Source organism: Pseudophryne corroboree, chromosome 2, assembly GCF_028390025.1.
Source record: "Pseudophryne corroboree isolate aPseCor3 chromosome 2, aPseCor3.hap2, whole genome shotgun sequence".
In the NCBI taxonomy this organism is placed as follows: Eukaryota; Metazoa; Chordata; class Amphibia; order Anura; family Myobatrachidae; genus Pseudophryne; species Pseudophryne corroboree.
In genome coordinates, this window is record NC_086445.1 from 320,859,699 (window position 1) to 320,885,489 (window position 25,791).

The 25,791-nt window shown below is 45.1% G+C and overlaps 1 protein-coding gene across 4 annotated transcripts in view; it reads left to right on the forward strand.

Moving 5' to 3' along the window:
* SCEL (sciellin) overlaps positions 1-25,791 on the forward strand; it is a 118,559-nt gene that overhangs the window by 2,536 nt on the left and 90,232 nt on the right. For all 4 annotated transcript variants that reach the window (XM_063952984.1, XM_063952986.1, XM_063952985.1 and 1 more), the window contains exons 2-4: positions 18,328-18,384; positions 22,117-22,243; positions 22,342-22,404. In XM_063952984.1, coding sequence (XP_063809054.1) covers positions 18,351-18,384; positions 22,117-22,243; positions 22,342-22,404 — 224 coding nt within the window. In that variant the 5' untranslated portion in view covers positions 18,328-18,350. The remainder of the gene's footprint in view (positions 1-18,327; positions 18,385-22,116; positions 22,244-22,341; positions 22,405-25,791) is intronic.

The window sequence follows — 25,791 nt, forward strand, 5'->3', positions numbered from 1 at the left end:
GACTGGTTAGACAGGTGAAGATGACAAGGACTCATTGCTGGATGTTGGCTTTGGGTGTAGAGGAAACACCTAGAAACCCTTGTTGTTGAATATAATATTCAGCTGCATAAGGCTAACACAAATATTGAACAAAAAACTCTAAAACTCCTAACAAAGGTAGTGCTGACAGATACTGGGTATAATACAGTATATGGCAAGGCATGTCTGACCATTATCTGCACCCATGTGGCCATCTAGGAGTGGCACTGCAGTGTCAGACAGGATGGCACTTAAAAAAATAGTCCCCAAACAGCACATGATGCAAAGAAAAAAAAAGAGGCGCACCAAGGTCTAGCCTCAGTTTTGTTTTTTTTTGGTTCATTTGGTCTTTGGATACCTACATGTAGGAAAAGACTTCCTGCGTTTCTTTGCTCCATCTGGCAACAGAAGCTTTACATAGCATCTGTAGCATCACTGCATAAAGTAGCGAGACCCCCTTTTTTGTTTTTGGTAAATCCACCCTCAAGTGTTTTGTCTCGGTTTTGGACTCCTGTTGTTCCCATGTAATTTTTGGACCTGTTGTTGTTCCTACAGTATTATTATCATTAGTACAATTCATTTCCAGTAATTTCCATTGTGAAATGGCACCTTTAAACACAAGGGAGTGACATGTTATTATAAACACACAAGATTAGTTTTTTAGACCCAGGAGCCAACCCCCATAGTGATGCGAACCAGGACTTAGTTCTACTTGAAACCCCAAAGTTCAGGCAAACTGTTTTCAACAAAACAGAACAGCTAATCTCTAGCTGAAAGCCACATTCAGCTTATGGAGCGGATGGAATAATTGGTTTATGCATTGTCTGTTTAAGCTATGCTGGATGTTTTTAACTTTTACAAAGTAGGCTGAACCTGGTTACTGTATCCAGCAATTCTGCAGAAAGGTTCACAGTGGTTTGTCTATAAGAAAGCCATGCTTTCCATTGCAAAACTAATGCTTTCCAGAGACTATAATATATACCAATATTATGGATGCCTGTCATAAACGCCTTTAGTTTGTTTTCAATACTTATATTGTTTGAATTTCAAAGATTATCCAACAACATTTACAAGATAAAGCAAGAACATTTGCTGGCAGGTCTGTTACAGTAGAGGATGCTCCATACCTGAAGACGCATTAATCAGTAATAGCCATCTGACACTTTAGCCTGAATGACCTCTGCCGCTGTGTCCAACAAGCCCCACATTGATCATAGACCAAGGACCCAGCAAAACTTACAATCTCCCTCAGCAATTGGGATTGTTTTTTTAAACATAAATCATGTTTCTGACCATCTAAACTGAAACAAAATATCTAACTATACAGAAATAGTATTGAAGTGATCTACAGTATCCTTTCCCATTTAATTCCTAAATTCACTAGAAATACGTAACAAAGAATGATGTATGTACACTATGACAGGCATTTACTTCTCATGCCACAGGGGTGTTATTGCTCTCTGTGAGCTTGCGGATCAATTTGCGGGAGGCATTTGATATGACGCCTGTCGGGATCCCGGCGCTCACCATACCAACACCGGAATCCCGACAGCCGGCATACCGACAACTATTCTCCCTCTTGGGGTGTCCACGACAACCCTGGAGGGAAATTAAATAGCGTGGTGTGCGTAGTGCGCCACTGTGCCCGCAGCGTGGTGAGCGGATTGAGCCTGCAGGGGCTCTTTTGCGCTCACCCTGCATGCCGGCAGTTGGGATCCCCGCGCCGGTATGCTGGGCGCCGTGATCCCAAGCGCTGGCATAACACACTACACCACAATTTGCTGTGTACCGAGAGGAGTGCATCAAACCAGTGGTTTCTTTTCATATATTACAGAAAAGAAACCATCTACAGTGACAATATGGAATAAGGGGGAGATGTACTAAGCCTTGGAGAGAGATAAAGTACCAGCCAATCAGCTCCTGTCATGTCACAGGCTGTGCTTGTAAAACGACAGAAGCGTGTTGGTTGGTAGTTTATCTCTCTCTAAGGCTTAGTATATAGTCCCCTAAAGCTGTGTATACACTTAACGATGTGTACCTAGCACAACATCGCAGGCGACATGACCCTGCAGGGGGGCCAGCATCTGCAAGTTTGGGGGTCATGCTGCATTCAACATCATCAGCGACATGGTGGGTACGGGTCTGGGACTTCAGGTCGACAACAAAAAGGTCTACACACCTTAGGTCGATGCCAATTGGTCGACACACCTTAGGTCGACATGGACAAAAGGTCAACAGGAACAAGGTCGACATGGAAAAAGGTCGACATAAATTTTTTATGTTTTTTTGGTGTCGTTTTCTTTGTAGAGTGACCGGGAACCCCAATTAGTGCACCGCGTCCCCTCGCATGGCTCGCTTCGCTCGCCATGCTTCGGGCATGGTGCCTGCGCTCCGCTCCGCTTCGCTCGGCACAGATTACTGTTCCAATCGTAGTCCACGTGGATCGTTAAGTATGAAAACGTTCCAAAAAAGAAAAAAATTGTGAAAAACTCATGTCGACCTTTTCCATGTCGACCTTGTTCCTGTCGACCTTTTGTCCATGTCGACCTTTTGTCCATGTCGACCTAAGGTGTGTCGACCAATTGGCATCAACTTAAGGTGTGTCGACCTTTTTGTTGTCGACCTGGAGTCCGGATACCGTGGGTACACACTAGATGATGTGCACGATACTTCGGTCCGACCCAGCTTAAGTTTTTGTTCTTTTGTCCCTAGTCAGTAATGTACTGATATAAATATCCAGGGTGGAGATGAGCTAATCATATTATTTTTATGTTTGGGGGGTTTCTTTTAATGTACATAGGCCCTCATTCCGAGTTGTTCGCTCGCTAGCCGCTTTTCGCAGCAGTGCACACGCTAAGCCGCCGCCCTCTGGGAGTGAATCTTAGCTTAGCAGAATTGCGAACGAAGTATTCGCAATATTGCGAAAAGATTTTTCTTTGCAGTTTCTGAGTAGCTCGAGACTTATTCTTCCAGTGCGATCAGTTCAGTGCTTGTCGTTCCTGGTTTGACGTCACAAACACACCCAGCGTTCGCCCAGACACTCCCCCGTTTCTCCAGCCACGCCCGCGTTTTCCCCAGAAACGGCAGCGTTTTTTCACACACTCCCATAAAATGGCCAGTTTCCGCCCAGAAACACCCACTTCCTGTCAATCACACTACGATCAGCAGAACGAAGAAAAAACCTTGTAATGCCGTGAGTAAAATACCTAACTTTTGAGTAAAATAACTAAGCGCATGCGCTCTGCGAACATTGCGCATGCGCAGTAAGCGACTAATCGCAATATAGAGAAAATCGGCAACGAGCGAACAACTCGGAATGACCACCATAGTCCTAACCATAGTTGTTTCTATAATGGGTAGCAAGGTGTGCGGTGCCCAGGGGACATATATTATACTTAACCCATATATCCATATATTATACTTATCCCTACAGAGTCCTGTGGTGGTGGCCACACACAGGGCCGGTTCTACACCTTGCGGCGCCCAGTGCGAAAGTTTCCACTGGCGCTCCCCCGCGGCAATACAGAGGTGTGGCTTCATAAGGGGGGGGGTCGAGAGTTGTTGTGCCCCCCTGTAGATTTGCCCCCAGTAGTTGTGCGCCCAGCAGCTGTGCCCCCAGTAGCTGTGCCCCCAGTAGTTGTGCTCCCAGCAGCTGTGCCCCCAGTAGCTGTGCCTCCAGCAGCTGTGCCCCCAGTTAATTTGCCCCCAGTAGCTGCTCCCCTGTAGCAGTGCCCCCTGTAGTTGTTCCCCTAGTAGTTGTGCCCCTTGTAGCAGTGCCCCTGTAGTAGTGCCCCATATAGTAGTGCCCCCAGTAGCTGTGCCCCCAGTTTATTTGCCCCCTGTAGCTGTGCCCCCCAGTAGTTTTGCCCCCTGTAGATTTGCCCCCAGTAGTTGTGCCCCCAGCAGCTGTGCCCCCAGTTAACTTGCCCCCCAGTAGTTGTTTTCCCTGTAGCAGTGCCCCCTGTAGTTGTTCCCCTAGTAGTTGTGCCCCTGTAGATTTGCCCCCAGTAGTTGTGCCCCCAGTAGCTGTTTCCCCTAGTAGTTGTGCCCCTGTAGATTTCCCCCCAAGTAGTTGTGCCCCCAGTAGCTGTTTCCCCTAGTAGTTGTTCCCCTGTAGATTTGCCCCCAGTAGTTGTGCCCCCAGTAGCTGTTTCCCCTGTAGCAGTGCTCCTGTAGTTGTTCCCCTAGTAGTTGTGCCCCCTGTAGCTGTGCCCCTTGTAGCAGTGCCCTTGTAGTAGTGCCCCCTGTAGTAGTGTCCCCAGTAGCTGTGCCCCCAGTTGATTTGCCCCCAATTGATTTGCCCCCAGTATGTGCCCCTTGTAGCAGTGCCCCTGTAGTAGTGCCCCCTGTAGTAGTGCCCCCAGTAGCTGTGCCCCCAGTTGATTTGCCCCCAGTATGTGCCCCTTGTAGCAGTGCCCTTGTAGTAGTGCCCCCTGTAGTAGTGCCCCCAGTAGCTGTGCCCCCAGTTGATTTGCCCCCAATTGATTTGCCCCCAGTATGTGCCCCTTGTAGCAGTGCCCTCAGTAGTTGTGCCCTCTGTAGATGTGCCCCCTGTAGATGTGCCCCCAATATGTGCCCCCTGTAGCCGCTTTGAAACCTAAAAGAAAAATCACAATGCTTACCAGCCTTGCTCCTGCTTCCGGACCGATGCTTCTGCTGCTTCTGCTGTCTCCGGGCGCCGGCTCCTCTCTATGGGAGAGACGTCATGACGTCTCTCCCATAGCAGCGCCGCACTGACACTAGAGGTCAATATTGACCTCTAGCCAGAGTCAGCGACGCCGCCTGTAGCGGGCGCACACGGCGCTCACTGCAGCCGGGGGCCAGGGAGCGGGGAGGGAGGATAATAGTAGCGGCTCTTGCCACGGCGGCGCCCTCAGGGTAGCGGCGACCCGGGCAAAAAGCCTGCTTGCCCGTGGCAAGAGCCGCTACTGGCCACACACTACAATCACAAATTACTTGGAAAATGTCTGCTGCGTCCATTTCCGAGTGATTTGCCCAAGCACACTGGAGATGTCCCTGGGGACAAGGAGTGGGCGCCATGTTCCTGAACACCTGCACATGCACAGTAGACTATGGCATAATACCAGAATCTACTCGCTGACAGAGAGGGGGAGGGAGCCCGCAACGAAGGCTGCACGTGGGCCCTCTCCTCTGTTAAAAAGCCCGCGATTCCTAACGTTCAGAGTGTTTGTAGAATAAAAAAACGAAAACATGCAACAAATGAGTAAAGGAATTCTTGGGGGCATATTCAGTTGGGAGTGTGATTTTTGCAATAAATTATCGTGGACAGTGTGACCAATTTTTCATTAGAGTGGGTATGCGTGCTGCCAATACCTGCAGTATTCAGTTGAAAAAAAATTAGCTCACAATATTTGTACTGCAATAACTGCGGGTAATTTTTTTTTTTTTTAAATGTAAAACAACCCATATAAGGGATCTGCCAACAGGAACTGCTGCCTCTTGTGATCAGCCGCCTGTGAATCCCTGCACCTGCTTAATCAGCTTAATACCCATTTCACAGCGCAAAAATAACCCGGTATCGACCCGGCATATTGCCGGGTCGACACTGGTCAGTGTGCAATGTGAAAGGGGTCTTGGAGAATTGACCCGGTAATTCACCCTGGGTAATAGGAAGGTTATTCCCGAGTTGAATACCGGGTCAGTGGCAGCGTAAATGGATTCTCGGGTCGATGCAATCCGGGACCCGTTTACTACATAGGGAAAGGTGTCACAGAGATGAGCTCATCTCCCAGCATCGCCTCCACCCCCCATCCCGCATCCGGCTCTGCCCTTCGCCACTATGACAACCGACCTAGCATATTGCCGGGTCGGGAAGCCAGCAGAGAGGCTCCAATGCCGGATCCCACCCGGGAAGGACCCGTTTCCAATTGTTGGGTGGGATCCAGCATTGGAGATGTAAAAGGGGTATCACTCATCGTCCGTCATGTTGGAGTTGATGAGTGTGAATGTTAGGGGTGAGAGGAAGATAAGAGAGGTGCTTGCAGCCAGTGGTTGTGGTTGGGATGGAGGGGGGACTGGATCCTCTGGACTGAGTGGGTAATGAAAGATACCTGTGGAACTCATAAGAAGAAACATCTGAATGAGCTGCAGGAGAGATAGATAGGGAGCTTTGTCTCACAAGTGTCCATTCTCAAGATCTCCGTTGTCTCTCTCTCTTTCTCTCTCTTGTTCATTCTTCTCTCAGCCTCCTTCTCTCCCTATTGATAAATCACTTGGACCCTCAGCCCTCATCCTGTACATGAATCGCAATCGTGCCCAAGGAGTTGATGGCATTTGGGTCTGTTATGTTCTCCAAAATCTCTGTTGTAATCTCCTGTCACCTGGACATTGCATGCAGGATTAGGCAGTAACAATATTTTTAACTACATTGTCATAATTATTATGCTGTTTTCAAATTTACAATTGTCTAATTAGTCATATGTGGAGCCAGGAAATTGAGGGGGGGGGGTGTCCATGGGGTTCTGAAACGGGTTCACTACGATATGCCTGCGGTCGGGCTTCCGGCAACCAGCATACCGGCGCCGGGAGCCCGACCACCGGCTTACCGACAGTGTGGCGAGCGCAAATGAGCCCCATGTGGGCTCGCTGCGCTCGCCACGCTACAGGCACGGTGGCGCGCTACGCACGCCTCGCTATTTTATTCTCCCTCCAGGGGGTCGTGGACCCCCACAAGGGAGAATAAGTGTCGGTATGCCGGCTGTCGGGATCCCGGCGCCGGTATACTGTGCGCCGGGATCCCATCAGTCGGCATACTGAAGACCACCCTCTGAAACATGTCCTGACAACTTTTCCTTAAAATAATGATTTCATTAAAAATGTAATTTGCTTTGTAGCTGCATTAGAGACTGCATTAATTTCTATAGATATTCTCTCCTTCAGTTTAACAGGAAAAACCTTGTGTCTGCTGGAAAACACATTTTTTTAAAATTTGTTTAAAGTTTAAGTGAGAGATTTATCAAAGCTTGACAAGCGATAAAGTGGAGATAGAGAAACTACCAATCAATCTGCTCCTGTCAATTTTCAGACACAGCCTGTAACATGACAGGAGGTGATTGGCTGGTACTTTATGGGATACGGTCATTAGGTCGACACCACTTAGGTCGACAGTCATTAGGTTGACCACTATAGGTCGACATGCATTAGGTCCACTGGGTCACTAGGTCGACAGGGTCATTAGGTCAACATGTACTAGGTCAACAGGTTAAAAGGTCGACATGCGTTTTTAATTTTTTTTTTTTCAATTTTTGGACTTTTTCATACTTTACGATCCACGTGGACTACAATTGGGAACGGAAACCTGTGCCGAGCGCAGCGGTAGCAGAGCAAGGCACCTTGCCCTAAGCATGGCGAGCGAAGCGGGCCATGCAAGGGGACACGGTGCACTAATTGGGGTTCCCCGTCACTTTACAAAGAAAACGACACCAAAAACAGTAAAAAAAACTTATGTTGACCTTTTGTCGATCTAGTACATTTCGACCTAATGACCATGTCGACCTAGTAACACTGTTGACCTAATGCATGTCGACCAACAGTGGTTGACCTAATGACAGTCGACCTAAGTTTTGTCGACCCAATGACCCATACCCTACTTTATCTCTCTCCGAGTCTTGATAAATCTCTCCCTATACCCTTAACAATGTGGCTAAATGTGATATACAGAAGAAACTACATACTGTATACTAGACAGTTTGTTGTCAGGGTAAGCCTGAACAGAAATAGGCGTTTGTATCCCACAGCATTTTGCTGTATGTTCTAGACATGGTCATGCGCCCCAGCGATACCCCGTCTCCAATGATGTTACACATATCACTTGCCTCTAGGCCACACCCGCAAACTTTTGCTTTTATTATCTATAAATTTCTTCCTGATTTATGGAAACCTTGCAATGTGCTTGAAGGTGGCTGGGGTGGAGGATTATTTCATAGATAAAAATATCTCTTCTTTCTGATAGATCTTAATTAAGTAAACTCTCTTGCGCAAATCAGGGTGGATTACAGGAGTGCAGAGAGTAATTAGATGATATTGGGTTCACCATAAGAGCAAGGGCCTAGCAGTCCTGTTCTGGGAAACAGCAGACAGTGAGGAGGAGACATTTACATATGGGAGAGTACATGTACAGTGACAGCTATGGATAAACATGTCACACAAATCTATTTATCTTTAATGTCGAACATTTCATAGGGATATGTTTCCTTTCTTCATTTAATGCCAACCTATAAATCCATCTTCAGAACTCCTGCTACATACAGTACAATTCTTTTGTCATCATTCGGGGTCTGCATATTTCTCTTGAATACTGGTTTAAGTTCATTAATAATGTCTGCATCACTAGATCTATTCACATAACTTTCAGAATTGGGATTTCTTAACACAGCAAATGTGCAATTGTTCATGTCCTCTGTTGATAGATACCGGTATAAACACTCTCTTAAAGCACTGGTATGCGGAAATATATCTTTTTTGTTGCACAAGTTTCTTCTTGTTGAATAAAACAGTAATTGCACATTTCTTTTATTCTGCTTCTTCCCATGAGACTTTAGTCAGTTAGAGCTACTATTCCGTAGCAGCCTATGGCCAATGTTTTCTTACCTCATCTGATCTTACAGTGTGACAGGCCTATGTTATCAGTGGGTAACTAGCAAAGAGCAGCTTAGGAGAACCCATCAGAACAGATGATTGATAAGCCTGGTCCTAGGGTGGCATAAATGCTGCCCCTTTTTCTTCACTTTATGTGCCAAATTTCTGTTTCTGTTGGGGGGGCAGGAACAAGTATTTTGAACACACATGAATATCAGCATACAACATACATAGTAATATTTGATGATACAATGATAGAATATAATCATTAATTTATTATATACAGTTGGGCTGTATGGAGGGTGGTCCATTTAAACCCATAGAAACGGTGCCACAAGGAGGATAGCATAGAAAAGTGTCCTAAAGTCAGGGGTGAAGCCCCAACCCATTCCCTAGTAGGTAGTAATCACCCACAGTTTGCTTGAATACAGACATCAACATTGTAAAGAAGTAAATGTTTGTATGGTGACTGCAAAACCCACTATATTAAATTGTCAGCACATGCTGCATTTACAGTATTTTGTGGTACCACCATATTATACAAGGAGCACTGCAGTGACCAACATTCAATATGGAGAGTATTTGTGACCAACATGCAATGCAGAGAGCATCCATGACAAATATAACATGAAGAGGATCAGTGATTGCCATATAATACAGAGACCATCTGTGAACTTCATATAATACAGAGACCATCAGATGGGTGGCTCAGTGGGAGGACTGACAGAGCCATTGCCCAGAGCGCCAGCTTCTTGAGGGTGCTGCTGAGTTCCCATAGCAAAAAAAAAAAAAAAATTATCTGAAAGAGACATTCTTCTTTAACATGGCCAGGGCAGTTGACCTTGTCAACCACTCCAAATGGAGTTGCGGATTTAGTCAGGATAAATGGTGTCTGCAATTCTGAGAAATAGAGGCAGGTACTTATCCATCATGCAGTACCATCAGGAAGGCGTCTGATTGGCTCCAAATTTATTCTGCAGCAAAAGAATGACCTCAAACATACAGCCAGTGTCATTAAGAATTATCTTCAGTGTAAAGAAGAACGTGAAGCCCTGGAAGTGATGATATGGCCCCCACAGAGCCCCTATCTCAACATCATCGAGTCTGTCTGGGAATACACAAAGAGGCAGAAGGATTCAAGCAAATCTACATCCACAGAAGATCTGTGGTTAGTTCTCCAAGATATTTGGAACAACCTCGCTCTTCAAAAACTTTATGCAAGTATACCTATAAGAATTAATGCTGTTGTGAAGGCAAAGGATGGTCACACCAAATATTGATTTCATTTAGATTTCTCGTCTGTTCATGCACTTTGAATTTTGTTAACTGATAAAAATAAACTATTAACACTTCTATTTTTAAAAGCATTCTTACTTTGCAGCATTTTTTTCATACCTTCCTAAAACTATTGCACAATACTGTATGTGTTTGTGAGTGTGTGTGCATAACTTTCCGGAGCTTCTACCCAAATGGAAATGCCATCTGCAGGCTTACCTTTTCCCGAATTCACAGACCTGTCCCACTGTCTTCTCCCACAAGGAGGGAGGGTTGCAGCCCACCCCAGCCCCATCACTTTTGCACCTGTGGAGTACACTTCCACTTCTAATTTGAAATACTTTGATCAGAGCCGGCGCTAGCCGCTCAGCAAAGGGATGCAGTGCAGGGAGGCGCCAAACTGAAGAGGCGCTCAGCCTCTCCCTGCTCTGCATCCCTTGCTGCTGCCAGCTGCCGCTGCACCTGTCACCCTGGATGACAGGAAGCGGAGCTGGCAGCTGGCAGCTTGCAGCGCGGCTCCCCCTCCTCCTCCCCAGAAAGTGTGCACGCAGTGTGTGGCCACCCACAGCCTACACACAGCGCCGCTGCCGCTGCCATCCCGGCCCCAGCTGCCTAGAGGGTTCGGGGCGTGGCCTAATCGCTGGAGCCGTGGCCACGCCCCTTTATGAAAACAAAATCGTTTTTTAAAAAAGTGTTTGCTGTTCAGAGCAGGGTAGGTGTAGTCTCTGCTCCCTGAGACCCCAGCACTCAGCCCCTGAGCCCTTCAGCCAGGGTCAATTCAAGGAGGGACTGTGATCACTGTGATCACAATACCCCCATCCACCCATACAGGAACAATAACATTAGTAGCAGCCTCTCAGCCCCACTGCAGCACAGCACACTGCAGCATGTGCTGTGCTGCCAAGATGAGAGCTGCTGCTGCCCAGTAAGGTGGTAGGGGGTTGGGAGTGCAGGGGACCAGGGCCCCCCCGGGCCCCTTCATCAGTCCCAGGCCCGGGTAATTAGCACCCGCTCCCGCCCCCTCTCGGGGTCACAGACAACATCCTACAGAGCCAGTGGAGTAACGGAGCCTGCGAGAAACCGGAGAAGAAGGGAGAGGAGGAGCAGCGCCTGAACCGGGACCTCCTGCAGGTACCGGGGCCGCACTGTGGAGGGAATGAAGGCTGTACCTGACATAGGGGTCATTCAGAGATGAATGCAGATCGCTGCATACGCAGCCGGATCTGCGTTCACCTCTGCACTTGCTCAAGACCGCCCAGCCGGACACTACTGTGCAGTGTAATGTGACTAACGGACACTACTGTGCAGTGTAATGTGACTAGCGGACACTGCTGTGCGGTGTAATGTGACTAACAAACACTACTGTGCGGTGTAATGTGAGTAACGGACACTACTGTGTGGTGTAATGTGACTAACGGACACTACTGTGCGGTGTAATGTGACTAACGGACACTACTGTGCAGTGTAATGTGACTAATGGACACTACTGTGCGGTGTAATGTGACTAACGGACACTACTGTGCGGTGTAATGTGACTAATGGACACTACTGTGCGGTGTAATGTGACTAACAAACACTACTGTGCGGTGTAATGTGAGTAACGGACACTACTGTGTGGTGTAATGTGACTAACGGACACTACTGTGCGGTGTAATGTGACTAACGGACACTACTGTGCGGTGTAATGTGACTAATGGACACTACTGTGCGGTGTAATGTGACTAACAGACACTACTGTGCGGTGTAATGTGACTAATGGACACTACTGTGCGGTGTAATGTGACTAACGGACACTACTGTGCGGTGTAATGTGACTAACGGGCACTACTGTGCGGTGTAATGTGACTAACGGACACTACTGTGTGGTGTAATGTATAAATTTCAGTAAATATGCAATATTTAAAATACATTTTATGTGTGTAATAAATTACATAAATAAAATGTATATTAAATATCATATATATAAAACTAGCAGCAGTCTGCATTTCATAGAACTAAGGGGAAATTGTTCCCGGTGATCCTGGTGTCCACAGCTACTGAGCACAGTGGTGCGACATAGACAGGGAACATTGGCGCCAGTCCTGACCAAAGCACAATTATGTTATGTTATGTGGGAATTACGTACTTGGTGTTGTGTTTTTTTATTTATCCCTGAAGTGGGGCTATTTGATTTGTATTTGTTTATCAGCTAGCATTACTCGTCATATTCTTCAGCCATACATGAAAGTTTCTGTTGAAATTAGCTGCTGTCTCGTTATTGTTCCTATGTAGATTAGACTAGTACTGTAGTGCTGTTGTACTGCGTGGATTACTCATGCATTGCCATCAATACATACAAGTATGCAGTATTTCCTGATTTCAAATGACCTGATCAGACAAGAGAAACATTTGGCAGAGTGCTGTGCAGGAGTGACTGCAAGACCCGCCAGTTTCACTATGCATCTGCATGTGTTACAGAGGTGTGGTTCTGAGTCACCTCCCCTAAGCCACTTCCATGCTTAATGATCTACTAAGTACAGTCATTTAACAATTCATTTACTATATAATACTAAGAGCATTATAACCCCATGTTACATTTAAGGAAATTGTTGCTAATTTCTTAATAGAGTACTTAACCTTAAATATTATTATAGCTATTATTGTTTTCAAATAAATTCAAAACAAATTTTTGTATTAAATGGCCCATCTGAATATGACACACATTAAAGGCAAAGTCCACATAACCAGGGCCGGCAACATAAATCTTGGGGTCCGGTACAGTGATATCTATGGGGCAAACTCAAATTATTTATATATTTTATATTTGATAACCTGATGATAGTGCAATAAAGCACTGAAACATTGCTAAACTGAATTTTGTCTGCTGACTACATCTTGAACTGAGTGCCGCATCAACAAATGTGTATTGACATGCTGCGGTATACGTGAGGGCACCAGTGTATATCTATGGAAACTCGGGAGTGCCTGTCCTTGGGATGTGTGTGTGTATATATATATATATATATATATGTATATATATATATATATATATATACATACATACAGGTTAAGTATCCCATATCCATATATTCCGAAATACGGAATATTCCGAAATACGGACTTTTTTGAGTGAGAGTGAGATAGTGAAACCTTTGTTTTTTGATGTCTCAATGTACACAAACTTTGTTTAATACACAAAGTTATTAAAAATATTGTATTAAATGACCTTCAGGCTGTGTGTATAAGGTGTATATGAAACATAAATGAATTGTGTGAATGTACACACACTTTGTTTAATGCACAAAGTTATAAAAAATATTGGCTAAAATGACCTTCAGGCTGTGTGTATAAGGTGTATATGTAACATAAATGTATTCTGTGCTTAGATTTAGGTCCCATCACCATGATATCTCATTATGGTAGGCAATTATTCCAAAATACGGAAAAATCCGATATCCAACATACCTCTGGTCCCAAGCATTTTGGATAAGGGATACTCAACCTGTATATATATATAAACCAGAATTTGCTGCGCTGTATAAGAAACTGTTAATAAATACATATTTGTTTGTTTATACACATATATAAATATGTATATATCTCTCCTTCCTCCCTCATACACACCACAGTCTGTGTCTCCCTCTCTCCTTCCTCCAACACATCCCAGAGTCTGTCTTTCCCCAATGACCACATGCTGCGTTCCCAGCTCCCCCACCCTATCCCACATTTCTGCTGGGCACTAAGCGGTGTATCCATTGGGCCCCTATGATCCTTGGAGCCCGATGCAGATGTCCCCTTTGACAACCCCCCATGTCACCGGCCCTGCACATAACCTAACTATATCCTGTTATGGCGGCCCCCACAGCAATGCCATAGATTGCTACGTACAGCTCTAGAACACACTCTTGCAAGATAGTCATTTTAGATTATTTTAATTTCCAGAATTAACAGAAAAATATTTATTGCTTAATGCTCAACACAGTGGTTCTCTCAGTGGTTCCAAAACTGTCTTGCGTTACGGCTAGAGTATCAGCATGTATTTCCCAGCACCCCAGGCCAACAGTTTCTTAATGAGAAATTCAGAAAAAAATATTAAGAGTAAGCGAGTTGTGCTTAGCTGTGTCCTCAGGCTCAGTTACAGTATGTGGTGATGGATTGGATTCACTTCTGTTTGTCCACATATAGAATGATTGGCAGCTGTGCACTTATATAATGATTGGCAGTGACCAGCACTGGCCTTGTCTATTACATTAACATTAAATAATTTGATTTGGTCCAGACCTCCAATCCATGGCACCCCTGCATGTGCCCCGATGCATGCCAGGGTGCCACAGCACCCAGATTGGGAACCACTGTTGTATCAGCGCAAGTGATATTTTATTTATTTACATTCTCCTACATCAAACATTTGACTTTATTAAAGGGGAGATAAAGTAGAGAAGTTTTCCATAGCAACTGATCAGCTTTTACTTTTCTAGCACAGTCTATGAAATGACCATTAGAAGATGGTCACTATGGGCAACTACTCCACCAATAATACAGCTCTCCCTGTGGGCCTGAGTCTGAGTTGGACACTAACCATATGCAATGGTGATTTAAGTACTCTCCATGCGTCCGAGTCACATGCAGACATGTCAGTGTCTTTATGCTAATGTTACACCTGATTTCTACAAAACTGAGACATCCACTTGCAGTGTCTTGTGATGGTGCAAATCCATCTCTGTGTGTCAGTGCACCATCGGAACCTGTCCCAGCCATATGCCAGGCGCAGTTCCTGCATCTGGGGGACATGTACTAAGCAGTGATAAAAGTGGAGAAGTGAGCCAGTGGAGACGTTGCCCATGGCAACCAATCAGCATTGACGTAACATTTATAATTTGCATACTACAAAATTATACAGAGCAGCTGATTGGTTGTCATGGGCAAATTCTCCACTGGCTCACTTCTCCACTTTTATCACTGCTTAGTACACGTCCCCCAATGGGTGGGATGTACTAAGCATTGCATCCATGATGCGGTACATCCCATCACTTACCGCGGACATACTAATTGCATATGTCCTTACAAAGAGCTGCCCTTTGTGATCAGTGTACTTCCGGGTTTCAGTCCCTGTAATCCCTCTGCGCATGTGAAGGGGGGTGCTGGGAGGGATCTAATTGGATCCCTCTCAGAGGACATTGCTGAAAGAAGCACCATAGGCCTCTATAGGTGCTTGGTACATACAGGATGTTTTTGGCTGTATTTTTCCTTTAGTACATCTCATGCTATGTGATACTGTGCATGTGTTTGTGCATCTTTAGCCACAGCCACTGTCAGCAACACACCTGCAGCACACTTGCCTCTGCCTAGCCACCCACCAGCTACCTTTCAGGAGTGATCACTGTAATCCACACTCCCTGCATCTTTCTGTGTCTCCCCACAGTAACCATTACGATGTATACGCAGTGGGCTCGGACCCATGCACAGTTCTTATAGCGTCACCCAACTGAGAGCGTATCCACATAGTCTCCAAAGCCATCCTGGGGAGGAATTAGCTCAATATTAAGTCAGCAACTTTCACCTACAGCAATAGAGATAGGTAAGGGTAATAGGGACAGGGTTAATGGGCATTTGCAGTCCTTTGTGGTCCTTGGCCTCATCACTCCTGGAAAACGGGGGCATCACGCCCCGTTACCGGCACTGTCGGCTGCTCCCCCCCCTTTCCCCCGAATGCCTCTGCCTGTTAATCAGGCAGAGGCGTTCACAATCCTGCGATGCAATTACACATGCACAGAATGGGTCCTGCTCCTGCTCAGTTTCCAGATAATCAGGACACTGTGCAGGGGATCGCTTATGCAATTCATCCTGCATAACCCCCAGAGTTTGGGAACTACTGTTTTATACCATAAATACTCAATATTTAGTCTTTGGTATTGTGATATTGGAGTACAATAAAGTTACTTTTCCATTCTTGTATCTTACTTGGCCAATCCGTGTTCCTCCTTTATTTGAACCCTGGCACCACATTACTGCTAGCATGAGGCACATTAGGGAAGTGATACAAAGATGGATCCAGGGAAAACCATTTGGGGCAAATAGCTGATTGTCTTTCTGCACGTGTCCGGGCCATACCACACTTGTGTCACAATGGATATCGCACAGAGGCGTAGATTGAAATAACTTGGCGATCCATGCAATTTCAGTGGTCATTTCAGTGTGGTAACTGGGGGTAGGGGACAGGCTAGAAGAGGAGGTTGTGTTGTGGGTGTGCTGGTTTAAGCGATTGCATCTAATGACGCAGTTGCATTGACAGCGGCAGTCATGTGCACTTGCAGTTCTACGCCATAGGGCAGGTGCAATGTCAAATGGTGCTGCCAATGGTGTATCGATAGTGCGTCTTTGTACGCACATCAGCAGATCTGCTCCCCAGGCGATGGGGAGTCTCAATTGAAGAAAAGTCGCAGCCGCTATAGCAACTATCTCTGAATCACCCCCTAAATGTTTCCGCTCCAGGCCCAAGTAGCCCTTAGCCCTTAATCTGGGAATGCAGGCAAGCTCGCACAGTGACACTACACTTATGTCATTTGTGATTATATTAGGGGAAACACTTTGGTGGCAATGAGGGAAATATATGAAAAGTTTAAACTAATACTTTTAATTCCAAATGGATTCGGTATAAAATCCCGACTGTTGGGATCCCAGTGGTTGAAATACAGACGCCGAAATCTCGACAGTCGGAATCCCCGACCTCGAGTGCAGCTCACTGCACTCGCCACGTTTCAGCCCTGGTGGCGAAAATCTATTCACCCACAGGTGGTGGTGTGGACCACCACCCAAGTGGGGATTCCGGGTGGCGGTCGGGATTCCAACCGCCAGCATTTTCAACGGGTGCCGGGATTCCGTCATCAGTTTTTCGCCTCATGTGTTTCCCTCTACAGATCTTGTACAGATCTTGGTACATGTGTGAAAGACAACTGACTGAAACCTAGATGTCAAAATAATTTGGAAAGCTGAATAGTTTCACAAAGTATATTTTTACGGTTTATACACAAAGGGTTATATTTACTAAAGATCATTTTCAATTTTCTGTGGTTTTATGAGCTGCATTTAAATGAGTGATGGGCCCTACACACTGGCCGACATTACTGCACGATATGAACGATCTTGTTCATTAATGAACAAGATAACGTTCATATCGTACAGTGTGGAGGCACCAGCGATGAACGACGCGCGGCCCCGCACTCATTCATCGCTGGTGCCCCGTCGGCTGTGCATGCAGGCCAATATGGACGATCTCGTCCATATTTGCCTGCAGTTCTATGGAGCCGTGTGACGGGGGGGAGTGAAGTAACTTAACTCCCCCCGTCACTGCCCCCCCCCCCCCCCGCCGGGTCGCCCGTCGGCCGTCCCCGCCGTCGGGTAGCTCGGCGGCGGATCGGCCAATGTGTAGTGCCCATAATAGTAGTGCATGCAAAATAAAGCCTGATTTTGCATGTATACTCTTACCATTTTAAATCCAGACCTCAATGCAACAGCAACAAATAAAAATATTGGCAGTAAATACACCCCAAGAAGAATAAAGGCCTTTAAGGCCAGTGCAATGCGTGTACTGTAAATAAGGGTAAGGGTGTGTACACACGGTGAGATTCGGGCTATGCCCGATTCTCACCATGCGACAGGGGCCGGGTCGGCACTTAGCCAGTATCGCAAGCACATAATGAGTGTGCTTGCGATACTTGCTATGTGCGATTTTGGCTAAGTCCCGATTTTGATAATCTCTTCTATAGAGATAGACAAAATTTACTTGCCTGCACAGTCTATTTTTTCTTTCGATGCCGACCGCGCGGGACCGCGCATCAGTATCGAATCGGGATCGCAAGGTGACTGTCATCTTGCGATCTGCACTAACTTTTCTTCCGATTCTGACTATATAGTCAGAATCGGAAGAAAAAATCTCACTGTGTGTACACACCCTTCGACTGGAACCATACCTGCTAACATGACCCATTCTATGAAGGACAAAATGCTCTGTTCCCTGTCTTCCCTCTTAATCTATGATTGCAATCCTCTGTGGTGAAACACCTTTATTATCAAAAAACTAGTTCAACACAGGTGATGGCAATCATAAATTAAGAGGGAAGTCCAGTAACAATTTGGTCCCTCCTGGAAGGGTCATGTTGGGGAGGGATTGTGAAAACCCTATTTTCTACCACATGGTAAATTTGTTTACGTTTCACATACGTTGTCAGCGGCTGTTAGACTTTTGCTGTCCAAACACCATTGGGTTTGAGTTCTAACTCCTTATGTTTTAGCACATATTGCATAGTCCTACATTTGTCATTAATGCCTGAAGTACTATTTACAGCAGAGGTAAAATGTATGTAATTCTGGATTGGCTATAACTGTGTGTTAATTACAACCAGCAGATGTATCTGTTTCCAATAGTTAATCTCGTTCTTTTTTTCTTTTTTTTTTAAGTTCCCAAGAAACTACTGAACAAGATGTCTACCTTCAGCTATAATAACTCTGGAAATGGTAATTTTTACATGGGCTGTGTATTAATTAAAAAAAAAATGAATATAACCTAGGCTATAGTGTTCATAAATCATACACATAATGGTTCACATTTGCAGCAATAGGGCAGGCGTAATATACAGTACAGTATATGCAGTTCGAAATAAATTGATCAGCATGAAAATGAGTCTAAAGTGTATTGATTTGAGATGCACTTTGTGCATATCATGATGCAGCGGCACACTCAGACGCCATCCATCATCATCAACCTGGTGTTTTTTCCAGAATAATTCAAATAAATAAATAAATGTAAAGAAAAAGTAATCACCCACAAAAGTGGTCTGTGTTGGTCACATGCACACTATGGGCCTGATTCAGAGTAACTTGCAAACATGATGGTTTGCATGGTACTCCAATGGTGGGTGGATTGAGTATGCGCAGGACACATTCTGCACATGTGCAGGACGAGTTCTGCATAGTCGCTCGCAGTGTGCCCATTTTGGTTGGTGAAGCAAGTGCAGCAGCAGGGAACTTTCTACAAAATGGAGGAGTGTAACCTTCATTTTGTAAGCGTGCATTGTCCTGTGTTTTCTCCTGCAGAGTGAAAACAATGGCCATTCGGCGTTACCTGAGGGATACTCAGATGGACAGTGTTTTGCTGAGTTATCTGATGCTGTGTCCTTGGACAGCAGCGGATTACACAAGCACGCAGGAGGCGTCTATTAGCACAAGATGCCTCCTGCGGCATTAGCAGATTTACACACAACAGCTGCATGCATCTATGAATTAGGACCTATAACAGGGAAAACCACAGCACAGGATACCCTGGTTGTAATGTGATATAGCTCGCACCTATTGAATTCGCCCCAGCTGGCGAGTGTTGTGGTAATAATTAGCTAAATACAATAAATCATTATTTAAACAGGGACGTGCAGTCAGGGGAGGCAGTCTCTCCCCTGTCATTAATGATTATAGTAATAGAAAGAAGATACTTATGACAAATATTCTGTGTCATAAGTATCTTCTTTATATTATTCTAATAATTTTAAGACATTAACTTAGTTTGGGAGGCACTGATAGCAGTGCCTCCCGCTGACAACAGTAATGATGAGAGAGCGGGTGGGCGGGGCCAAGCACTGGGCTGTAAAAGGCCGTTGAAAAAAACAGTGAAAGCGGCACTTTTACATGTGCCTAGTTGACAGGTACGGGCTTCCTCTGCCAGCGAGGAACATGTGATTGGACAGCGGATCCAGTGCGGGATCAGCTGGTCCAATCACCCAAATGAGGTGGCGGAGCAAGGTTCCCCTCTCTTCATTCCCCCTGATTCCACCCCTGCTGGTGGTGATGTGAGCTGCTGCCTTCCTGACGGGATCCGCCCGCACCCGGAGCTCTACATTACCCGGCTGCTGGCAGTGGCGGGGAGGCCAGAGAGCCATGTGCAGCAGCGGTGGTAAGCCGGAGCTTGGAGTGCAGAGGTGGCAGCGGTGGTAAGCCGGAGCTTGGAGTGCACTGTGCGGCAGCGGTCGGTGCTCTTCTCCTCCTCTTCTCTGGAAGCAGCCTCTGCAGTGCCGGCGCCAGTTGCACTCTCCTGCCGGCGGCTCTCTGCACGCAGGACCCAGGTGAGAGGGGTTAGGAGAGGAAAGTGGCAGTATTGTTGGGGCGTTCAGTGTAACTGGCACTACAAGGGTGCATTCAATGTAACTGGCACTACAGGGGGTGTTCAGTGTAACTGGCACTACAGGGGGCATTCATTGTAACTGGCACTACAGAGGGGAGTTCAGTGTAACTGGCACTACAGGGGGCATTCAGTGTAACTGGCACTACAGGGGGCGTTCAGTGTAACTGGCATGCAGGAAGGCATTCAGTGTAACTGGCACTGTACTAGTATGTGTTCAGTGTAACTGCCACTGTACTGGGGGCATTATGTTTATCTGGCACTATACTGGGGGCATTATGTTTATCTGGCACTATACTGGGGGCATTATGTTTATCTGGCACTATACTGGGGCATTACGTGTATCTGGGACTATACTGGGGCATTACGTGTATCTGGTACTATTCTGGGGCATTACGTGTAACTGCCACTATACTGGAGTATTACGTGTAACTTGAACTATACTAAAGCAATACGTGTATCTGGCACTATACTGGGGCATTATGTGTAACTGGCACAATATCTGGGGCATTACGTTTATCTGGCACCATAATGCAGGCATTAGGTGTAAGGAGCACTATTGTGAGCATTATGTGTAAGGCTGCCAAATGTGTGGGTGTAGGGGGAGGGGAGGTGATAATACGGTATATATATTTGTAATTTGATAACACAATATATAGTTGCAAGGCCACATTCACTTTCCTAGGAACGTGAGCACATTGGGGAAAGAGGAGGGTGCTTCAAAAGATCTCGCTCAGGGTGCTAGTAGGCCTGGAGGTTGTATTATTTTGCTGATGGGGATGTACTGGAGAAGACAGTGACTCCCCAGCCATTGACCTCACCGCACGTCACTGTATTTTTATATGTGGAATTATTGGTCCCAACCCTCTCCATCAGCTGTAAAGTGCATGGGTATGCTAGTGGTTTTGGAATTACAAGTGCTGACACACCAATGGCTGCTAGAGCATGCTGGCACTCGGGATTGCAGTGACCAGGGACTTCTGGGACCTCTAGCACCACATAAAAATGCTATTACAAAAACAATGCAAGGAGACTTAAAGTATTTATGTAAAATAATACTCTCCCATACCCTCTTTTACCAGTTTATTATTCCCCTAAAAACATAATGAAGGTGCTCCTCTGTCTTAACGTTTTTCATCCATACAGTAAGTAGGAAAATAAAAACACATACTATAGTTGGTGCATATTGCTCTGTGCAGAGCCTGGTCATGAATAACTGGCCTGTCCTATCTAACAAGTCCCCTGATAGTAGATCACTAGAGATGGCCATTGATGGGAAATCACTGCATTGGCTGGAGATGGGATTTGGTAGGCCAATCAGGGAAAAGGGTGGGGCTTTGTGGGTGCAGAGCTAATCGCTGGGGAGGGGGAAGAAAACATGGATGCCTTCTCTGCCATTGTTGGCAAATAGATTGCCATCAGTGTCAAAACATTGATCGTTGTTAAGCAGCCATGGTCAGTGCTCCGTCATCCCTATAGAGCACCCACAACAAATACACCCCCTGACTGTCGTAACTGCTGTTGTGTGCATATCTAAGCCAAGAACAATCACATGAATATGCCTTTATCACACTTACACTTTCACACCTCTCCCTTCCCCTATTCTGTGTATCTAAACAAATTGCATATCTAAACAAATGGAGGAGCAAGTCTGGGATACACAAACAGTAATATCGATGCAGGGATATACATGTTATTGTGAACATGTACAGTATGCAAAAAGCAGATTTTACTCTTAGAAGCAAGCTTTCCGCCCAAGTCGAAATTAGGCCCATTATATGTATAAGTATATATACTGTAAGTACAAGAAGATCAGGACAAGATTATAATTCATACAGTAGATCTTGGTAAAATGTGAGTGCAGAGAGAGCAAAGCTACACTACAGCCTGGAGGCATGTTCAGGAGCAGTACTCCCACACCCTTTCCTCCAAATGTATGGGCATGATAGAGCTCTCGGCAGCCCTGGGCCTGATACCGAACATTGGGTGATATCAGTAATTTGCAGGGTCATAGGTATTCCCTGAAGAATATAGTAATGACTGTATAAGCTGTATCTATCTTATGTTCACCCAAACAGACTCAAAAAGTAACACCCTGGGATCGGTAAACAGGCAGAATGTCATACAGGAGACAAACAAGAAGAGAACTTTGCTGAAGGACAGTAGTTGGATAAAGACACAACCTGAGGATGAAGCTGTGAAGATGTAAGCAGGCACAGGGAATATAGCATGCTGTTACCATACTTCATGTTTGGTGATTTTTGCTTAGTTGTATTAACCTTCTTTATTCATATTTGTTACAGTAAAGATGAAAACTATGGGAAAAATGTCCTAAGCAAATACAAATCACAAGATAACCTGGACAGGTAATTTTTCTTCATATTTTTTTTCTTTTTCTTTCTTCTTTCTTCTTTTTTTCGCTTTCTTATATTTTCTTTTTCTTTTTCAATATTTGTCATTTATATCAGTCCCCACCTCACTGTTCCCTAGCTAGGGCTAGATTTGTCAGCATCCAAATAACGTAGCAGTATGTTTTTGGGGTGTCGGGAGAAGCTGGAGCATGTAGAGGAAACACACATAAAAATGTGGAGACCATGCAAACTCCACACTGATGGATTGACGACTGAATTCATGACCCCAGTGATGTGAGGCAATAATACTAATCACTATGTCACCATGCCAAGCATTCTTAATAATAGTATGTTAGGAATACTTTAGTCTATATTGTGTCTTTGTTCATGAACCATCATAAATTGTCCTAATACAGCTAGTCACTTAAAATTGGAGGATTATATCCAGTGGCCTCCTATGTTTCCTCAGTTACCTTGATTGAGACTGTGAAATCCCTAATACAGAACCTTATGACATGATAGTGAGGGACAGACATATGCGGGGTGATCCCCCTACAATCTGAACAGAGAACCTCTAGCTGATATCATTACAGATGTAGCCACACTCATTGTTGCATGGGCATACGCATCGTGGCAAGCTGCATTATTCGCCAGGCTGCGACTAGTGGCCGCACATAGGAATGAATGGCATGTACGTATGCATAGCAGCATGGATGAGTGTGGCTACATATGTAGATAAACTGAGTCTGATTCGGAGTTGCATGCAATTTCATCTACTTACGTATTAGCAGACTTTGCATGCGTCGGGCATGTATACACAACTCAGAGCAGGGGATTCATAGTTGTAGGTATCTCAGCCACATCTCCACTTGCAGCTGAGTATTACTGGCTGGCAATGAGGCGTTCATAGTAATTGGTGTGTTGTGGGCATGTAGGGGTATATTTACTAAAGCTACTAAAAATGAAAAGTAGTAATGTTGCCAGAAGCAACCAATCAGATTCTGTCTGTCATTTCTCTGTTGCATCCTTGAAAATGATAGACAGAATCTGATTGGTTGCTATGGGAAACCATCACTTTTAATTTTTAGAAGCTTTAGTATATTTACGTCGTAGATGGAATTGAGAGCTCATCAGAGTTGAGTGTATGAAGAGATCCAAACTCCTTGGTGCATCATCTGGACCAAGGATAGGATATGTTAATGATGACTACTTTCACCTGCAGATGAATGAGGCAGTGCCATACCTCCCCACATGACCCTCTCCAGGAGGGACACAATGCTCTGCTTCTGGACTTTTCTCTTAATTTAGGATTGCCGTCACCTGTATTGAACAAGTTAATGGATAAGAAAGGTATTTCATCACTAGTGATGGCAATCATAAATTAAAAAGGAAGTCCAGGAGCAGAGCAATCTGTCCCTCCTGGAGAGGGTCATGTTGGGAGGTATGCAGTGCAGTCACATAGATGAGGCACGACTCTAACTACAGACAGAAACCTGTATTTATTTCTGTACACGTAAATCAGCCACAACTGCATCTGCCTTATGTGCAAATCTAAATCAGGTCCACACTGTTTAACAATGTAGCTAATCAATGAGAACATTTAGGAAGAGATTTGTGTTTACAAAGCTTTACCCTTTCAGTCTGTTATGTCTGTTTAAATGTGAAATGAGAAACTCCATGCGTTTGGACTCATCCTTTTAATGTACAAATAGGGTAACCCTGCTATCTCTACAGAGTGGTGATTCCACATGAAGTGGTGATTTCCATGTTTGCTGTAGCTAAAACAGCTTAGTTGCAGATAATTAAGAAAAACCATCCAGCGCTAAGTGTTCCTCAACTTCTCAAATATAAATAAATATCTCCCATCTAATTATACTTTTAATAAACTATAATTATATTTACGCACAGCAGAGGAACCGCAAGGCTGCTGGAAGTCCACTGTCCCCTTCAGTGGAAACATTAATAGAGCCTGCAGTGATTAATTGTCCTGTGCACTGAATACATTAACAGAGCCTGCAGTGTTCAACTGTCCTGTGCACTGGATACAATAACAGCCTGCAGTGTTCAACTGTCCTGTGCACTGGATACATTAATAGAGCCTACATTGTTCAACTGTCCTGTGCACTGGATACAATAACAGCCCGCAGTGTTCAACTGTCCTGTGCACTGGATACATTAATAGAGCCTACATTGTTCAACTGTCCTGTGCACTGGATACAATAACAGCCTGCAGTGTTCAACTGTCCTGTGCACTGGATACATTAATAGAGCCTACATTGTTCAACTGTCCTGTGTACTGGATACAATAACAGCCTGCAGTGTTCAACTGTCCTGTGCACTGGATACATTAATAGAGCCTACATTGTTCAACTGTCCTGTGCACTGGATACAATAACAGCCTGCAGTGTTCAACTGTCCTGTGCACTGGATACATTAATAGAGCCTACATTGTTCAACTGTCCTGTGCACTGGATACAATAACAGCCTGCAGTGTTCAACTGTCCTGTGCACTGGATACATTAATAGAGCCTACATTGTTCAACAGTTCTGTGTACTGGATACAATAACAGCCTACAGTGTTCAACTGTCCTGTGCACTGGATACATTAATAGAGCCTACATTGTTCAACAGTTCTGTGTACTGGATACAATAACAGCCTGCAGTGTTCAACTGTCCTGTGCACTGGATACAATAACAGCCTGCAGTGTTCAACTGTCCTGTGCACTGGATACATTAATAGAGCCTACATTGTTCAACTGTCCTGTGCACTGGATACAATAACAGCCTGCAGTGTTCAACTGTCCTGTGCACTGGATACATTAATAGAGCCTACATTGTTCAACAGTTCTGTGTACTGGATACAATAACAGCCTGCAGTGTTCAACTGTCCTGTGCACTGGATACAATAACAGCCTGCAGTGTTCAACTGTCCTGTGCACTGGATACATTAATAGAGCCTACATTGTTCAACTGTCCTGTGCACTGGATACAATAACAGCCTGCAGTGTTCAACTGTCCTGTGCACTGGATACATTAATAGAGCCTACATTGTTCAACAGTTCTGTGTACTGGATACAATAGCAGCCTGCAGTGTTCAACTGTCCTTTGCACTGGATACAATAACAGCCTGCAGTGTTCAACTGTCCTGTGCACTGGATACATTAATAGAGCCTACATTGTTCAACTGTCCTGTACACTGGATACAATAACAGCCTGCAGTGTTCAACTGTCCTGTGCACTGGATACATTAATAGAGCCTACATTGTTCAACTGTCCTGTGTACTGGATACAATAACAGCCTACAATATTCAACTGTCCATTGCACTGGACACATTAATGGAGCCTACATTGTTCAACTGTCCTGTGTACTGGATACAATAACAGCCTACAGTATTCAACTGT